General features: G+C 43.3%; 1 protein-coding gene across 1 annotated transcript in view; it reads left to right on the top strand.

The window, feature by feature from the left end:
* The window catches only part of LOC308313141 (uncharacterized protein), a 49,761-nt gene that overhangs the window by 26,932 nt on the left and 7,032 nt on the right, over positions 1-15,797 (top strand). The window contains exons 47-57 of the mRNA XM_080760076.1: positions 155-284; positions 657-847; positions 2,208-2,298; positions 2,422-2,554; positions 4,044-4,234; positions 5,265-5,423; positions 5,965-6,101; positions 9,435-9,601; positions 10,619-10,713; positions 10,806-11,006; positions 11,328-11,484. Of these exons, the coding sequence (XP_080616202.1) occupies positions 155-284; positions 657-847; positions 2,208-2,298; positions 2,422-2,554; positions 4,044-4,234; positions 5,265-5,423; positions 5,965-6,101; positions 9,435-9,601; positions 10,619-10,713; positions 10,806-11,006; positions 11,328-11,484 (1,652 nt within the window). The remainder of the gene's footprint in view (positions 1-154; positions 285-656; positions 848-2,207; positions 2,299-2,421; positions 2,555-4,043; positions 4,235-5,264; positions 5,424-5,964; positions 6,102-9,434; positions 9,602-10,618; positions 10,714-10,805; positions 11,007-11,327; positions 11,485-15,797) is intronic.

Below are 15,797 nucleotides of genomic sequence, written 5' to 3'. Positions count from 1 at the left end.
ATTATAGATTATGTTTGGTAAATAGACCAGCCATCTTGTAAATGGAAATACAAGTGCAAGGCTTCGCTTATGGGCTAAGATGTTTAATTATTTATTTATATTGTGATATTGCAATTATGGTTATTTCAAGTGTCCCCTGCCTCCTCCCATGCAGCTACTCTAAGGTGCCACAGGCAAACTGCAGTGACTATTTCCAAGAGCTGGCCGATGCAGATTTCTCTGTCTTCTCCAGTGCTCTCAGCTACAAACGTACTAATTTGTTCACAAATGCCAAGTCCTGCCTGGTGAGTGGAAAGTAACCAGTAAGCACATACACATTCAACTATTACAATAATGACTGTCAAATCCACTGTCATTGGGTCGTCAGGGACTACATACTGTACAGAAGATCTTTAAAAACTAGCACATTATAACAGTTAGACAGGACAATATGGATAGCTGAGTTATAATCCAATTTCAATTCTGTGATACTATAGTTCTGATGCCATTATTTTCATGTATTGATCTAAAGTCCCCCAGGGGTCTAAACTCTATATTAGGTCGGCTCTTGCTTGTACACAAAATCTATTTTCTGAATATAGCCCATGATCTTGTAAATCTGATATTGTCACAGGTTTAATGCAATTATGTCTATTTGTAATTTTCCCCCCTCTTAGAGTATAACAACCACAAACTTGACAGAGGATAACATATCAGTTTTGGGGAACATGCTCTGCAATGTTGATGCGTCTTATATTACGAATTCTCACCCATCCATCCTGGAGAAACTGAAAAACTGCCCAGACTTCACTGATGCTCAAGTGACTGCCATGGGAACTCTCCTGGATTCAGGCACAACGTCGTACGGGTAAGCTATGACAACAAGCACAGTTCAGTAACAGTTATTTGCTAGATATTTCAGCCGAACAGAAAAGGTTCTGGTAAATTCGGGTTGCGCACGCTTATCCGACACACCGTAGAACCGACATGCTGAAACAACGATTGGATTAAGGTTGGCGAACATGCGTTGTTATGGTTAGGTAAGGGTTTGAAGTGTCTAATGACAGCATGTCGAAACTAAAGCCTGTACCCGTAAATTAAAGGACCTATAACATAAAATTCAACTTTTTCAATTTCTTTTGTGTTTTTGGGGCTCCCATGTGTGTTTTCTATCCCCACAAAGAACCAATTTTGAACAATCAGGCCTTCATGTCATATGGGTGTTTTAATGGAAATTGCTCTCAGAAACAGCCCGACTGATTTTGGCCTCATCGTGATGTCATCAATGTCACCCTACTTTGTATAATTCCTCCTTTTCTTCAGTCTTCAGTTGCAAATTTGCATTTCCACTTTGTTTACAATGTCCACCATTGTTGATTTTCCAAGCTAGCATGGAATGGAAACAAGCCTGGTTTTATCTAGCATGAGTATTATAATGACTCAAATATTAAATAATCTGCATATCAGCACCCTCTCCACCTCAGGACATTGTGGTACTGCAGCTAAAACTGCTTTCAAAGTCCAGAAAGAATTGACAAGGCTGGTTATATCAGAGTGGTGATTGAGGCTCAAACCATTAGAAATAACTTTGAGGGACATAGACAATATGATTATTAAATATTAAAAGCAGTTTTAAAATGCATGTTATTTGCGCTTTAAGGGATTGGGGTTGACCGAGTGGTTGCGACCCCATTCCCAAAACTCCAGCTCCTCCCAGCTGCAGTCATGTGTCCTATTATTAGAACAGTGGTTCTCAACCCTTTCAGACTGTGTCCCCCAAAATAATCATATTTAACTAAGGACCCCCAAAATATTCATATTTGAACTGAGGACCCCCAAAATAATCATATTTGAAGTAACTGAGGACCCCCAAATTAATCATATTATTTGAACTGAGGACCCGCAAAAAGTCATATCTCAACTGGTTCCTGACAAGGAACATTTTGTTTTGACTCCTGTTCCACACAGATAGCAGATCTACAAGATTGTAGATGTGTATATTTTCACATTTTTTTCATCTTTCTTAATTATATTATTTGACAATTTGGCCAATGTTTGACTAGTTTCAATTACTTTTGATGCAGTTATGGTCTTTCTTCTTCTTCTTTTTTCTTGAGGTACTGACAATATGAATGTTGATGAACCCCATTCTTTAATGACTTTGTGTGATTACGGCATTTGTTTTTTAATGACAACTGAAATATGAAAAAAAAACATTGTGTATCCAGAGATCCTGCAACATGGGGTATAAACACTTTGCTCGACATGGGCATGCTGCCACTGTACTTCACAAGAACCTTCTACGTTCAGTTTGATAAAGTGAGTAATAGATTCATTGGCTTGGCTCTGGTAACATTTCCACTTTTCTGTTGCTTCATGCGTTTGGTCATGTCTGTTGGTCCGTCACTTTTATTGAGTTTGCCGATTCATTTTCCCGATCAGACTTTCCTGAAGGCTTTTCTGAAGAAATACCTTAAAGTCCTTCGGAAGGCTGGAGTGTCCAGGAGCAAGAAGAAGAGAATGAGAAAAGCCATCAGGTCGTCCATAAAGAACAGAAGGACCACACGATCCATCAGTAAGCTGTAGCTTCCATTTCTGCCTGCTGTCATCTCACAGCAGTGTTGATTTTGACAGCAAATTTAGATTTAGTTTAGTAATAGTCTTTTCAATAAAATGTTTTAGTTTTAGTCATATTTTAGTCATCTGAAAAGTTTTAGTCTAGTTTTAGTCGACTACCGGTAAATAGACCATAAAGCATATGTCATAAATAGCACATGGTTTGGGAAACCCTTAGGTTTCACTTTCCATAGGGTCCCAGTTGGACCCCATGGGAACCAAAGGTCAGCGACCTAAGCTGACGTTGACCACTTTGAAGCTAACGTCCCTGTTTTGGGCTTGTCATCATACAGGGAAACATAAACTGCTAAAGAACAAAACATAGCAGATCTGCAAGATTACACCTGTATGAGCTTGTACATCTGCTATGTATTAACATTTTGAAAAATCTTAAAAGAACTACTGGTTTAGAAGGCATAATTTGTGGAATTGGCTTCAGTTCTTAATTGGTTTAAAGGGATATTTCACTTTCAAAATAACTTTTGGTAATTTTTTCATCTACTTAGGCATCATCACTAACTATGAGACCTAGCAGATCATGTCTGTCTGTTTGTCTGTCTGTGTGTCACGCTGTTACTCAAATATGGAGTGTGTTGCATCAATCACAAACAAATCACTCAGCTCCATATATGGGCACAAAAGGGGCCAGGTCAAAAACTTAAACTTAAAAAAAACGTAACTTAAAAAAAAAATAACTTTAAAAAAAATCTTAAAAAAACCCAAATATGTACGAGCTGCGTTCGCTTCCCGCGTTTGCGCGTCTTACTTGTCTACTTACAGTATGTGAACACTGCAGACAGTTCTTTTAAAAAAAATTGTATTATTTTTATGGATCATTGTTATATTAAAAGAAAATTAATCAATAAAAGACGGGTTCTTAGGACAATATGAGTCACCAGAACCACGGACGGGTGTTTTAGATTAATCTAATATGGTTAAGATGGATTTTGAAATTACATTTGTGTTTGTATAGGAAGGAATAGAAATGAATACCAAATATCTAAATGTTGAATCGAGCAACTTAAAAACTATTCAGGGTGTTCAACGATGAAGTGAAATATCCCTTTAACCCATTTAGACCCGAGGACGATTCTACAAATGCCTTCTAAATCCTGACAGTTTTCTGAAAAACCCATGTTTCTATGTCAGTGGTGCTCGACCTTTTTCATGTCAAGGACCAGAATTATCTGTATTTGGCTGCGGACCCCCATTTGAATATATGTTGTTCCAGCGACCCCCCCAGAAGCAAAGATTTGAGTTAAAGATTTGCGCCACATTTTCACGATAAAAAAAAAATAGCAGACCAACAAGCTTGTTGCCGCGCTAGCCTATGAGCTTGTAGATCTGCTATTTTCCAATAGCAAAAGTATAACATAATGCTTAAAACAGCAAAGTGATTAACACCCACGATGTATAACACGCTGTCCTTCCCTGCCTCTCCTGCACAGCCACTGAATGCACGGTGGGACAAATTACACAGGCGACGATCAGTGTGGAAACCTTCCCCTTCGACTACGACGACGAGACACAGTTCGACTCTTGCCTGAGCGCACAGACCGTGAAAGAAAACCTGGCCGCCATCTTGGACAAAGTGGTGGAAGACGAGTATGCCAGCATTGTTCTCACCAAGCTGCGAGAGGTGGGTCACATGATGGGTCACTGAATATGAAGCAACATCTCCAAATAGACCAGTAAAATTCCATCTTTTACACTCTCGAGTTCAATTAACCACTTTCCAACCTACTGTGTGCATGTCATTATGTGAAACTTAAAACATTTATAAAACTAAATATATTACAAGTGGTCATCAATTGGTATTTTCTTGTGCATCTGGCTTATTTCATCCAGTCCAGTTAAATAATAACTTCATGTATGTAATGAAGACAATTAAAAAGTCTGTTGTCCAATGTATGTTGCATTGCATGTGATGCTGTTTATACTTACCATATATTTAATATTTTCTGACCACCTAGATAAAAAGTCTTGTAAATCTATTGTTGCGACTGCAGGTCTCACTTATGAAAATGTGCATTTCCCGTCAGTCAGTTAGTTAGTTAGTCACCCCCAGGCATGACCATATATAGTCATGCCTCGAGACATAACGTGATGTCATCAATATTAAGCCCATTTTTGGAGATCCCTGATGTCATCAATATTGGCCAGCAACTCTACATCTGACCTCAAACTCTTAGATATCCATTTAAGGAGCTGACCTGTGACCGGCAGCCCGCGAAAACTATGTTCTTAACAGGCCCAGCCCTACCTCATCCCGCCCTCATCAAACCTGTACACTCAGACACGGCCCCCATTGCCAGCCATAGATCTCCAAATATGGAGCTGACCTGTTCTGACATTCCATGATCTGACCTAATCAAACCCTGTACACTCAAGACACGCTCCATATACTGTATGGCCAGTACAGAATTCATTCCATTTGTTGATCTGACCCCCCATGCGACGGTGCTCGCCCAGAAGTCTGCTGTCGCCTAGGCGGATATGTTGATCTGACCCCCCAATCCAAAGCACCAGTGCTCACCCAGCAGTCTGTCACCCAGGCGGATGTGTGCACGCAACCTCAGGTGTCTTACTGGTATATACTGGTATCGCAATTAAAGTGATTCCAGTTGCATTTCTAATTTGGTGCTGTCTATGTATACCCACAACGACAGGCCTATGCCAATGAGTCCATCCCAGAAGATGCGATACAGGTGCTGGGGCCTGCATCACGCAATGCCACTAGTGAATACATCAACCTGTGGAACGTCACAAAGATTGACACACTGTGTGCTTTAATGGACGAATCAGACGGGGAGTGGGATCCAGCTTCGGTAAGGATACAAATGTTAAAATACAGGGGAAGGGGGGCTCAGTGGCTCAAGAGGTAAAGCGGCAGCTTGGGAAATGTAAGTTTCCTGGCTCCCCCTGTGTTTGTGTCGAAGTATCCTTCAGCAAGACACTGAACCCCTAACTGCTTCCGTTGAAGAGGTTGTGGTGCCTTGCATGGTTTCCTTTGCTGTTTGCTGTGTGTGAATGTGTGCGTGAATGGGTGAATGTAATGCACATGTACACTGTAAATTGCTTTGGACTAAAGGCATTAATACAAATACACATACATACACGGGGCGGAGGGGATAGTAATAATTATAGAAAATCAACATGGCATGGGTAATACAGTTATGATTGAGAGTCTGTCTGTCTGTCTGTCTGTCTGTGCAATCCTTCTGAGAGAGCAAACATAGTGTGTACAGTATTTGCAAATAGGTTTTTGCATGTGTGCTTGTAATTGTGTACAGTACATATTATGCATGGCACTATTTATTGATTTTATTGATTTATTAATTTACTGATTGATTGATTGTCACCATCAAGGCCAAGGCCATCATTACCAAGTATCTGACTACTGCGGGCAACAGTCTTGGCAGTGCAGAGCTCAGCTGTGTCAAGGGACCCAACCTGTGTTCCCTGAATGCCATTGTCCTACAGACCATCTCAGAGTCCACCCTCAGGTGAGGCGTGTTGGGGAGGGTGCCAGAAAGTGGTATCGTACTATCGTTTACCTCATCAATTATTATTTAAAAAATCACACCCGTGTGAAGTGAGAGGCGCTCTTATCATCATACATCATCATACATCATCTCATGAATGCTATCTAAGGGGGTGGGGTAAGTGCTATGGGCCATGATGGAGTCTGAAAAGGTAGTTTGAAACCCACCTTTTCAGACTCCATCATGGCCCATAGCACTTACCCCACCCCCTTAGATAGCAATTCTGTAGACTTAGATAGCTTTTGATACAGACTTATAGCATGTTATGTAAACAGCATAAGTGCATTGTATGTAGTCATAGCACGTCATAGTACATAATGTATATCATAGTAGTATAGATGTATAGCTTATATGTATAGTTTCATTATAGATATTCCACTGTTACTTTCTTAGCTTACGCATGTTTCATGATAAATGTTTTTACTTGCGCAAGCAGAGCGCGCAAGTAATCATTTCGCTTGGTCTCTTCGAAGTGAAGCCAAGTTTTCTTCAACCGTAAGTCTATGCCTGGTTTGCTGGGACCAGTTACAACATTACGTCATCCTTGAGAGAGTACATGGTGTGTATATGACGTAATGTTACAAGTTACAAGTTACAACATTACGTCATATACACACCATGTACTCTCTCAAGGATGACGTAATGTTGTAACTGGTCCCAGCAAACCAGGCACAGACTTACGGTTGAAAAAAACTTGGCTTCACTTTTTGGAACCAAGTAACCACAGTATACTGCTAATCAAATTACAACTACATACTCTGTATGTAGTTGTAATGTGATTTGTAATTTGTAAATCTGTGCCTGGTCTGCTGGGAACAGACTACACATATGACCATATCTCTTATGTCATCACTGAGAGCTAGTCATACATATACACACCATGTACTCTGGTCCCAGTTCTCAACGATGACGTAATGTTGTAACTGGTCCCAGCAAACCAGGCACAGACTTACGGTTGAAAAAAACTTGGCTTCACTTTTTGGAACCAAGTAACCACGGTATACTGCTAATCAAATTACAACTACATACTCTGTATGTAGTTGTAATGTGATTTGTAATTTGTAAATCTGTGCCTGGTCTGCTGGGACCAGACTACACAGATGACCATATCTCTTACGTCATCACTTACTATTTACTATTACTATTTTTCATATAAAGGCAGAAGATAGTAGAAAAGATAAAGACACACGGTTATTTGATCTGGATTGCACAAAAAGTAAACTATCACAAACAGGAGGTTTACCAACAACACTCAGTATAGCAATTGGTGCACAAGTGATGTTGACTACTAATGTAATGGTATCTGATGGAATAGTCAACGGTATCAGAGGACTTGTTGAGTATATTGACTTTGAGAAAAACGACACCTATGTTACAGTAATACTTGTTAAATTCCAAGACAAAGATGTTGGTCTTAATGCGAAGTCTAATAGTAAATATAAAAATTACCCAGAAGCAGTTCCAATATACAGACATGAAGCTATAATTTTCCATGGAGGCAGAAGAACAGGATCAACAAATAGGTTTCAATTCCCGTTGACATTAGCTTGGGGATTAACTATTCATAAGGTTCAAGGTTTAACTATACAAGAGATTGTCGTATCTATGAAGGGCTCACGTTTTAACCCGGGACAAGCCTATGTAGCATTCAGTCGAGTGAAAAGGATAAGAGATCTATATATACTTGATTTTAGTCCTAAAAAGATCAAAGTAGATAAGAATGTAGAAAGAGAAATGATACGATTACGACAATCACCTCTAGAAAATCCAAATATACGGAAGATAACTCAATTACCATTAAAACATTCATTAAAAATTGGATTGTTGAACATCAGAGGTTATCTAACACATTTACAAGATATAAACTCAGATTCCCAACTCGAAATGTTGGATCTAATAGCTTTTACTGAAACACACTTAAAGAAAAATAATAACATTACTTTTAAATTAAAAACAATGAACACCAATTACAAAACAATCAGGAATGACAGAGAATATGATATAGGTGGGGGAGTTATGTTTGCTATAAAAGAAGATATTGCCATTGAAATAATTCAAAAAGAAATCGAGATATTAGAAAAAGTAGAACACGTATGTATACATGTAAAAAATAAAGATCTATATATCATTCTTATGTACAGATCACCTAAAACAAACCTTACGGAATTAAACACATTTCTCAAGAAAATGGTAAAGTATCTATCATCTCCGACTTCCACAATTATGATAATAGGAGATTTCAATGAAGACCATTATACTGAAAAAGATATAAATATAAAGACCTTCATGTCAAGATTAGGCTTTAAACAATTAAATACAAATCCAACTACAGATTTCGGAAGTATTTTAGATCATGTATATTTCAACAAATTTGAAAGTATTATTACAGAAATTGAAGTTAGAGACACATATTACTCTGATCATGATTTAGTATTAATATCACTATAGTACAAAATGAAATACATTTAAAACAATTGACAATTTACAATAAGTAATAAAATAATTATACTGTATAATATATTTTAATTCAGTTTATATACCTTTTTTTTTCATCACATATCAATGATTCATTTTTCTGTAAAAAAGTAGTTAGGTAGCAAATAGTTACACGTAATGATTATACATTTCAAACGTTCCTTCACAGAGATACTGAGATGTGATACTTTCCAGCGGTCGAAAGTACTTGCGCGCTCTGCTTGCGCACTAGTAGGCCATTTATGGCCTACTAGTGTGCAACAAGCAAGTATGCACTCGGCAGAGTGCAGTTCTAGTTATGTGATGTATTCCCCATGCTTTTTGTTCTTGCTTAATGTAAGTCGCTCTGGATTAAGAGCGTCTGCTAAATGCCTAAATTGTAAATTGTAAATTGCATGAACAACTGCATTTATGTGATTGGTTGGTTAAATTTACGTCATATTTGGCAGACATTTGAACTAATTTCTCCTTTCATTGTCAATGGCAAATATTGAGACGTGTGGGGACAAAAGCTGTATATAGGAGGGGCTAGTGCCCCTCAAAGAAGCAAAGAAAGAAAAACTAATAATAATTATAATTATTATAATTATTACTATTACTATTCACGCATTTTCGCAAATAAAGACAATTGTAAAAAAGGAAATAAGCATACAAACGACATCGTACAACAAATTATAAAAGCGTGTGTGATTCCATGACATATTATCCAAAAGTCTTGTAAGAGGCTGAATTTTAGAGACTTGAATAAAATAGATTTGTGGTAGAAAATGTGGTGGCACTGTTTTGAGATGTGTGCTGTGTGTTTCCTGGTGTTTCCAGTAATGCCACTTTGCTGGTAGTGTCCAGCTGTACACTGGAGAAAAAGAAAGTGCTGTTTAACATCGCAGAAAAAGCCTTCTCTGAGTCTGGACTCACTACGAGCCGGCGAAGGCGCAGCACTTCAACCGTCAGCACTAACAGCTACCAGAATACACAGCCATTTTTGGGTAAGCAAGCATTCATTCACATATACACGTATACACGTATACACGTATAGCACACACACACACACACACACACACACACACACACACACACACACACACACACACACACATGCGCACATACGCACACGCACACATTTTAAGAATTTATTTATGTCCACACAAAAGGAAAATGCATACAAGGACACAAACATTATGGGTGCAGTTATGTTACAATCACAAGCCTATGACACATCGGAATCATGATACAGCAAGAATGTCACTTTGCAGCGTCTCTGATAGCCATATTCGTTCACACGACGGTGCTCAGGACTAGGCTTAGTCTCATATGGTGGCATAGACAGTACAACAGGGACAGTACAACACCTCGCAAGTCCTTCTGCCTCATCCTCTGGACACTCCAAGCTGTCGAGAGTTCGAAACGTTCCCACAACTGTCTGTGGACAGGTTGGACCATCAGAGAGAACGGAGCCAGCAGTCTCACACCGCCGCCCGGTGACAACACGCGGCGTCCGCCTGCCGTAGGGTAGTTGCCGACTCACCGGGTCTCTCCCGGTGAAGCTGCACCCTCCACACTCAACAGCCGCTCTCATGGGCCTGGAAGTCCACACACCGCTGCCTCGATGGCGGACCGACACACCGCAGGGAAGTCACCGGGTCCCACTGCCTCTCCTCCCGACACCTGTTAGTGTTCACAGGAGGGACCAACAGGCAGAGTGGTCGCCGGTGGTAGACTACGTCGCAGGGTACATCTTGACGTGATATCCTGACACACAGCCACCGCCATAGTTGCAAAAGTTCCAAAAGCTGTACCCACTACATTAACGATCGTATAGTTAGAACGGGTGCGGTTGTTAGATTTTAAAGAACAAGCAAAGTTGGCGTCCACCGGCGTTTCCACCGTGCCGCCATTGCTGCATGTGCGCACACACACACACACACACACACACACACACACGCACACACACGCACACAATTCTGAGATGGATAAAATTCTGTATTTTCTTTATGACACTGTAGGAGGTGCAACCCTTGCTTATGTGCAAAGTTTGTCCCGATCCAATATCAACATGGACATGGATACCTTCACCAATCTGGACACGGACGTTGTACAGGTTAGTGGTGTTTGCATGTGCGTGCGTTAATGCGTGTGTGATACAGTACATGATAATTACACATCTAACACCTTACTCCATGCTTTCTTCAGAGCCTGACTGTATCAGAGGTTAGCGATCTTCTGGGTTCCAACTTGGCAGAGTTGAAGTCGTATGAGAACAATGCGGTGGTGAGCAGCTGGATCAGCAGTCGATTACAGTCAAATCTGGACACACTCGGCATCGGAGTGACGGGAGGCAGGGCGGACCCAGTAACAGCAGCACCGACAACTGCAGCACCGACAACTGCAGCACCAGCAACAGCAGCTCCGACAACTGCAGCAACAGCAGCAACAGCAGCTCCAACAACTGCAGCTCCAGCAACTGCAGCACCAACAACTGCAGCACCGGCAACTGCAGCAACTGCAGCACCAGCAACTGCAGCACCAACAACTGCAGCAACAGCAACTGCAGCACCGGCAACTGCAGCAACTGCAGCACCAACAACTGCAGCAACAGCAACTGCAGCTCCGGCAACTGCAGCTCCAGCAACTGCAGCACCAACAACTGCAGCTCCGGCAACTGCAGCTCCGGCAACTGCAGCTCCAGCAACTGCAGCACCAACAACTGCAGCAACAGCAGCACCGGCAACAGCAGCTCCAACAACTGCAGCTCCGGCAACTGCAGCACCAACGACAGCAGCACCGGCAACAGCAGCACCAACGACAGCAGCACCGGCAACAGCAGATCCAACAACTGCAGCAACAACGGCTGCAGGACCTGCCACCACAGGTACTGTAATTGGCCATACTGTGAAAAAACTGAGTGTTGAAACTAGTGTACAAATGGACCCTACTCTTTGAGAGTTGTGGAAAAAGTATTACATTTTGTTTTACTTAAGTAAAAGTATCAATACTGCATTGTAGAAACTTCAGATTACTTCAGTAACCTCAGTTAGATAAGTGACTCGAAGAAGAGAGTCATTTGGGTTCCAGCCACCAGGTGGCAGACACACAGAACATTACATGTTCTCACGAACAATTCATTGGATCGTGACACTGTCGCTCAAGGTGAGGTCATTGACCCAGCCCCCCAGGTATATAACGGGGGTTTCCGCCTTGCTGCGTCATTCCTATCAACCACTTGTCTGCTTCTTGATAAACAGAAGGGTAGTTATAGTGACTCTCTTCTTTGAGTCACTTATCTAACTGAGGTTACTGAAGTAACCCGAAGTTAGCTTAAGTCCCTCTCGAAGAGAGTCATTTGGGGAGCATACCACTCCCGTATGATCACTGTCGGCTGATAGGACCCGATCCACGGTCCCCCTTCTCAGGAGATGCACGCACTCGTACGCAACCATGCAGAGACGTAGCGTGTGCACCCACCCGTAAGGGAGACAAGCATAAGGGCTAACCTAGTCTCGTGTTGCCAGACTCTATCATGAGTAAAATATAAAGAGGAAGTGGAGCCTCCTCCCCACTTCCGGTTTGTCAGTCGCGCACATTTATCCTAATATAAATAGAAATCATCTAAGCATATATTGCTTGTTTCTTAGCAGGAAAGGAAATACAAAGAATTAAGATATTTTTGTGGCAGCTTCCTTACTTACTCCTTAGCTCAAGAGTAGCCCCTCGTGGGGCTCAACTCCACCCTTGGCATAAGCCAGCTGTATAGTCTCCACAATCCATTGTGAAAGTCTCACCTTTGAACGACAAAGAGCTGATCACTATGTCTGAAGGGAGAAGTTCTGGCTTTGGACAGTCTCAGAGCCCTGATTGGGCAGAGGCAGTTCAACCTCCTGTTTCACTGAAGAGAACGGAGGTGAGGCGAACGCTACCAAATCCACTGGAGTGCACCCGGAAGGAAAGGTCTTAGGCAAGAACGACAGGTTCGGCCTGAGCGTCACCCTAGTGTCATTACCACTAAACCTCATGCAGTTTGCGTTAACGAGAGCGCATGCATGTCACATGTCACACATTTAGCTGTCAGAAACTTAAAATCCACTCTCCCCAGTTGTTTCAAAAAGGTCAGTTCCCAGGGCGGGACAAACGACCTGGTGACCAGTCTAAGGCGGACCACGCCGTTCACTCACTGGAGGATCAGTAAGTGTTCACTCACTGGTCTTGTTATTCATACCCACATGGTAGGCTGAAATCGCCGCCAGATTAACCTTCACGGAGGAAAGGCTAGAACCCTGTCTAGGAACTCCTGTAGGAAGGTCAGAATATGCCTCACTGAAGCCTGAAATGGGAGGACCCCTCAGGCCTGGTCGAGCATCAAAGTTCAAACACATGCCAAGCTGTGATAGATCGTCGTCTGGTAGAGGCTGCCCTAGCGCCCAGAATCGTCAAAGTGACGTTTGGGGGAAGGCGAGTTGTCTCTAACGACGCCTCCTCACGGGCCAAACCCAAAGGTCTAGGTCCTGAGTGCGCGGGTGGAAGATCTCGCCCCTGGCCTGGCTCCGCAAGGGGAGCTGCCACGGCCGGTCGTAAAGGAGGGGAGATATGTCCTGTCTCCATGAACCCCAGACCGGAGCTACTAGAAGTAGCTCCGAACCTGAGTCCTCACCCTGGCTAGAACATGGAAGAGCAGTTCTAGCAGTGGAAACGCGTAAAGCAGACCCAGAGACCATTGATCCAGTCCAGGCCTAGGGGTGACGAGCCTGTCAGGGAGAAGAACGATCAGTGTTTCTTGTTCTTCTCCAAGGTGAACAGGTCTGCTACCGGCGTCCCAAACATGCTCCAGATTTGGTCCAACACATCAGGGTGCAGGTCTGTTGTGTGCTCGGAGTTCCAGGATAGGACCCGCTACTTTTTTTCTTACCAAGAAGTAGCGGGAATAGAACCCGCTGTGACTTTGGCTCAGGGGCACGTCTCTGATGGCTCTTGTTGGAGAACCTGACCCGCCTTTCCCCATGTGTCGGTGAAGATAATGTCTCAGAACGCAGGGGGTTTCATAGCGAACTGGAGTCTGTATCCGTTTGCTAGGGTGCGGACAATCCAGGAAGATGCTCCGCACAGTTCCCACTGAGCTATGTGTCTGGCTAGGGAGTTCACCTCTGCTAGGGGAGCACACCTCCACGTGGGGGTTGTGCCCTCTACACGTAGTTGATCAGAATTTGTTTGGCATGACCCATCTCCCCAGTAGAGTTTAAAATTTACAATTTAGGCATTTGGCAGATACTCTTAATCCAGAGCAATTTACAGTAAGCAAGGACAAAAACATGGCAATACATCAACTACATCAACATTTTTTATCATGAATCATACATAAGCTGGAACAGTGGAATATCTATATAATGAAACTATACGTATACACTAGAGTGCTTTGTCTACTTATAATGCTATCCAAGTTACTTAAGTTTAGCCTTTAGATATGCCTTTAAGGTCGCTGAGGCGAGTGCATGAGTCCGCAGTTCTAATTACAATGGGAAGTGCATTCCATAGTTTTGGAGCCAGAAGGGAGATGAGTTTGGGACGTGTGGAGCGTTGTCCAGGTGTTTTTAGTGAAGGTACTTCCAGCTTCCCTGCATTGGCTGATCTGAGTGAGCGGGAGGGTTTGTAGGGTCCGATCAGACTTGCAAGATGTGGGAGTGCCATACCTTTGGTTTCTTTGAAGGCCAGCATCAAGCAGAGGAGGGGGGAGACATGTGAGAATTTTGGCTGGTTGAATACCAAACGAGCTGCAGCATTTTGAATCATTTGGAGAGGCTTAAGTGTGCATGCCGGTAGGCCAGTTAGGAGGGAGTTACAATCGTCAAGTTTTGATATGACTGATGTCTGGATAAGGAGCTGGGCTGACTCCTGGTTGAGGAAGGTCTAATTTGTTGAATGTTATAGAGTGTAAACCTATACAGGATCGACTCTAATGTGTGCTTAATGAGAGCTCAATGTCCAGGACAACACCAAGGTTCTTGGCTGTTGGAACCGAAGTTACCAAGTCGTTGTCTATGGAAATAGTTAGCTCCTGCATGGGGCAGGATTTAGCTGGGAAGAAGAGAAGCTCAGTCTTGTCTGGGTTCAGCTTGAGGTGGTGAGAAGACATCCACTGTCAGTCAGGCATGCAGTGATGCGCTCTTCCACCTGAGTAGCAGAGGGGGGGAAGGATAGAAACAGTTGAGTGTCATCGGCACAGTAGTGATAAGATAGATTGTGAGCAGAGATGACAGTACCAAGAGATGTAGTGTACAGGGAGAAAAGGAGGGGACCAAGTACAGATCCCTGTGGGACCCCAGTTAGGAAGGCAGATGGGACCCAGCTGCCACAAGGCCTTGACCCAGGCCGGGGAGCCCTTGGCCTACCCCTAGCAGTGGGCTCATGTCCCCCCAACAGTGATGTTGTTGTTTTTTTGTTTTGGGCAATGCACCGGCAACTGCAGCACCAGCAACTGCATCACCGGCAACTGCAGCACCGGCAACTGCAGCACCGGCAACTGCAGCACCAACAACAGCAGCACAAACAACAGCAGCACCAGCAACCGCAGCACCAACAACTGCAGCACCAGCAACCGCAGCACCAGCAACTGCAGCACCAACAACTGCAGCACCAACAACTGCGAGACCAACAACTGCAGCAACAACAACTGCAGCAACAACAACTGCAGCACCAACAACTGCAGCACCAACAACTGCAGCACCAACAACTGCAGCACCAACAACTGCAGCACCAACAACTGCAGCACCGGCAACTGCAGCAACAACAACTGCAGCACCAACAACTGCAGCACCGGCAACTGCAGCACCGGCAACTGCAACAACTGCACCACTAACAACAACTGCAGCACCGGCAACTGCAGCACCAACAACTGCAGCACCAGCAACTGCAACTACTGCACCACTAACAACAACTGCAGCACCAACAACTGCAGCACCGGCAACTGCAGCACCAACAACTGCAGCACCAACAACTGCAGCGCTAGCAACTGCAACAACTGCAGCACCAGCAACAAATGCAGCACTAACAACTGCACCACCAACAACTGCAGCAACAACAACTGCAGCACCAACAACTGCAGCAACAACAACTGCAGCACCAACAACTGCAGCACCGGCAACTGCAGCACCGGCAACTGCAACAACTGCACCACTAACAACAACTGCAGCACCG

Source organism: Protomyctophum bolini (assembly GCF_963924005.1).
Source record: "Protomyctophum bolini genome assembly, chromosome: 3".
NCBI lineage: Eukaryota > Metazoa > Chordata > Actinopteri > Myctophiformes > Myctophidae > Protomyctophum > Protomyctophum bolini.
Note: the sequence above shows the minus strand (reverse complement) of the source record. Positions and strands in the feature narration are given on the sequence as shown.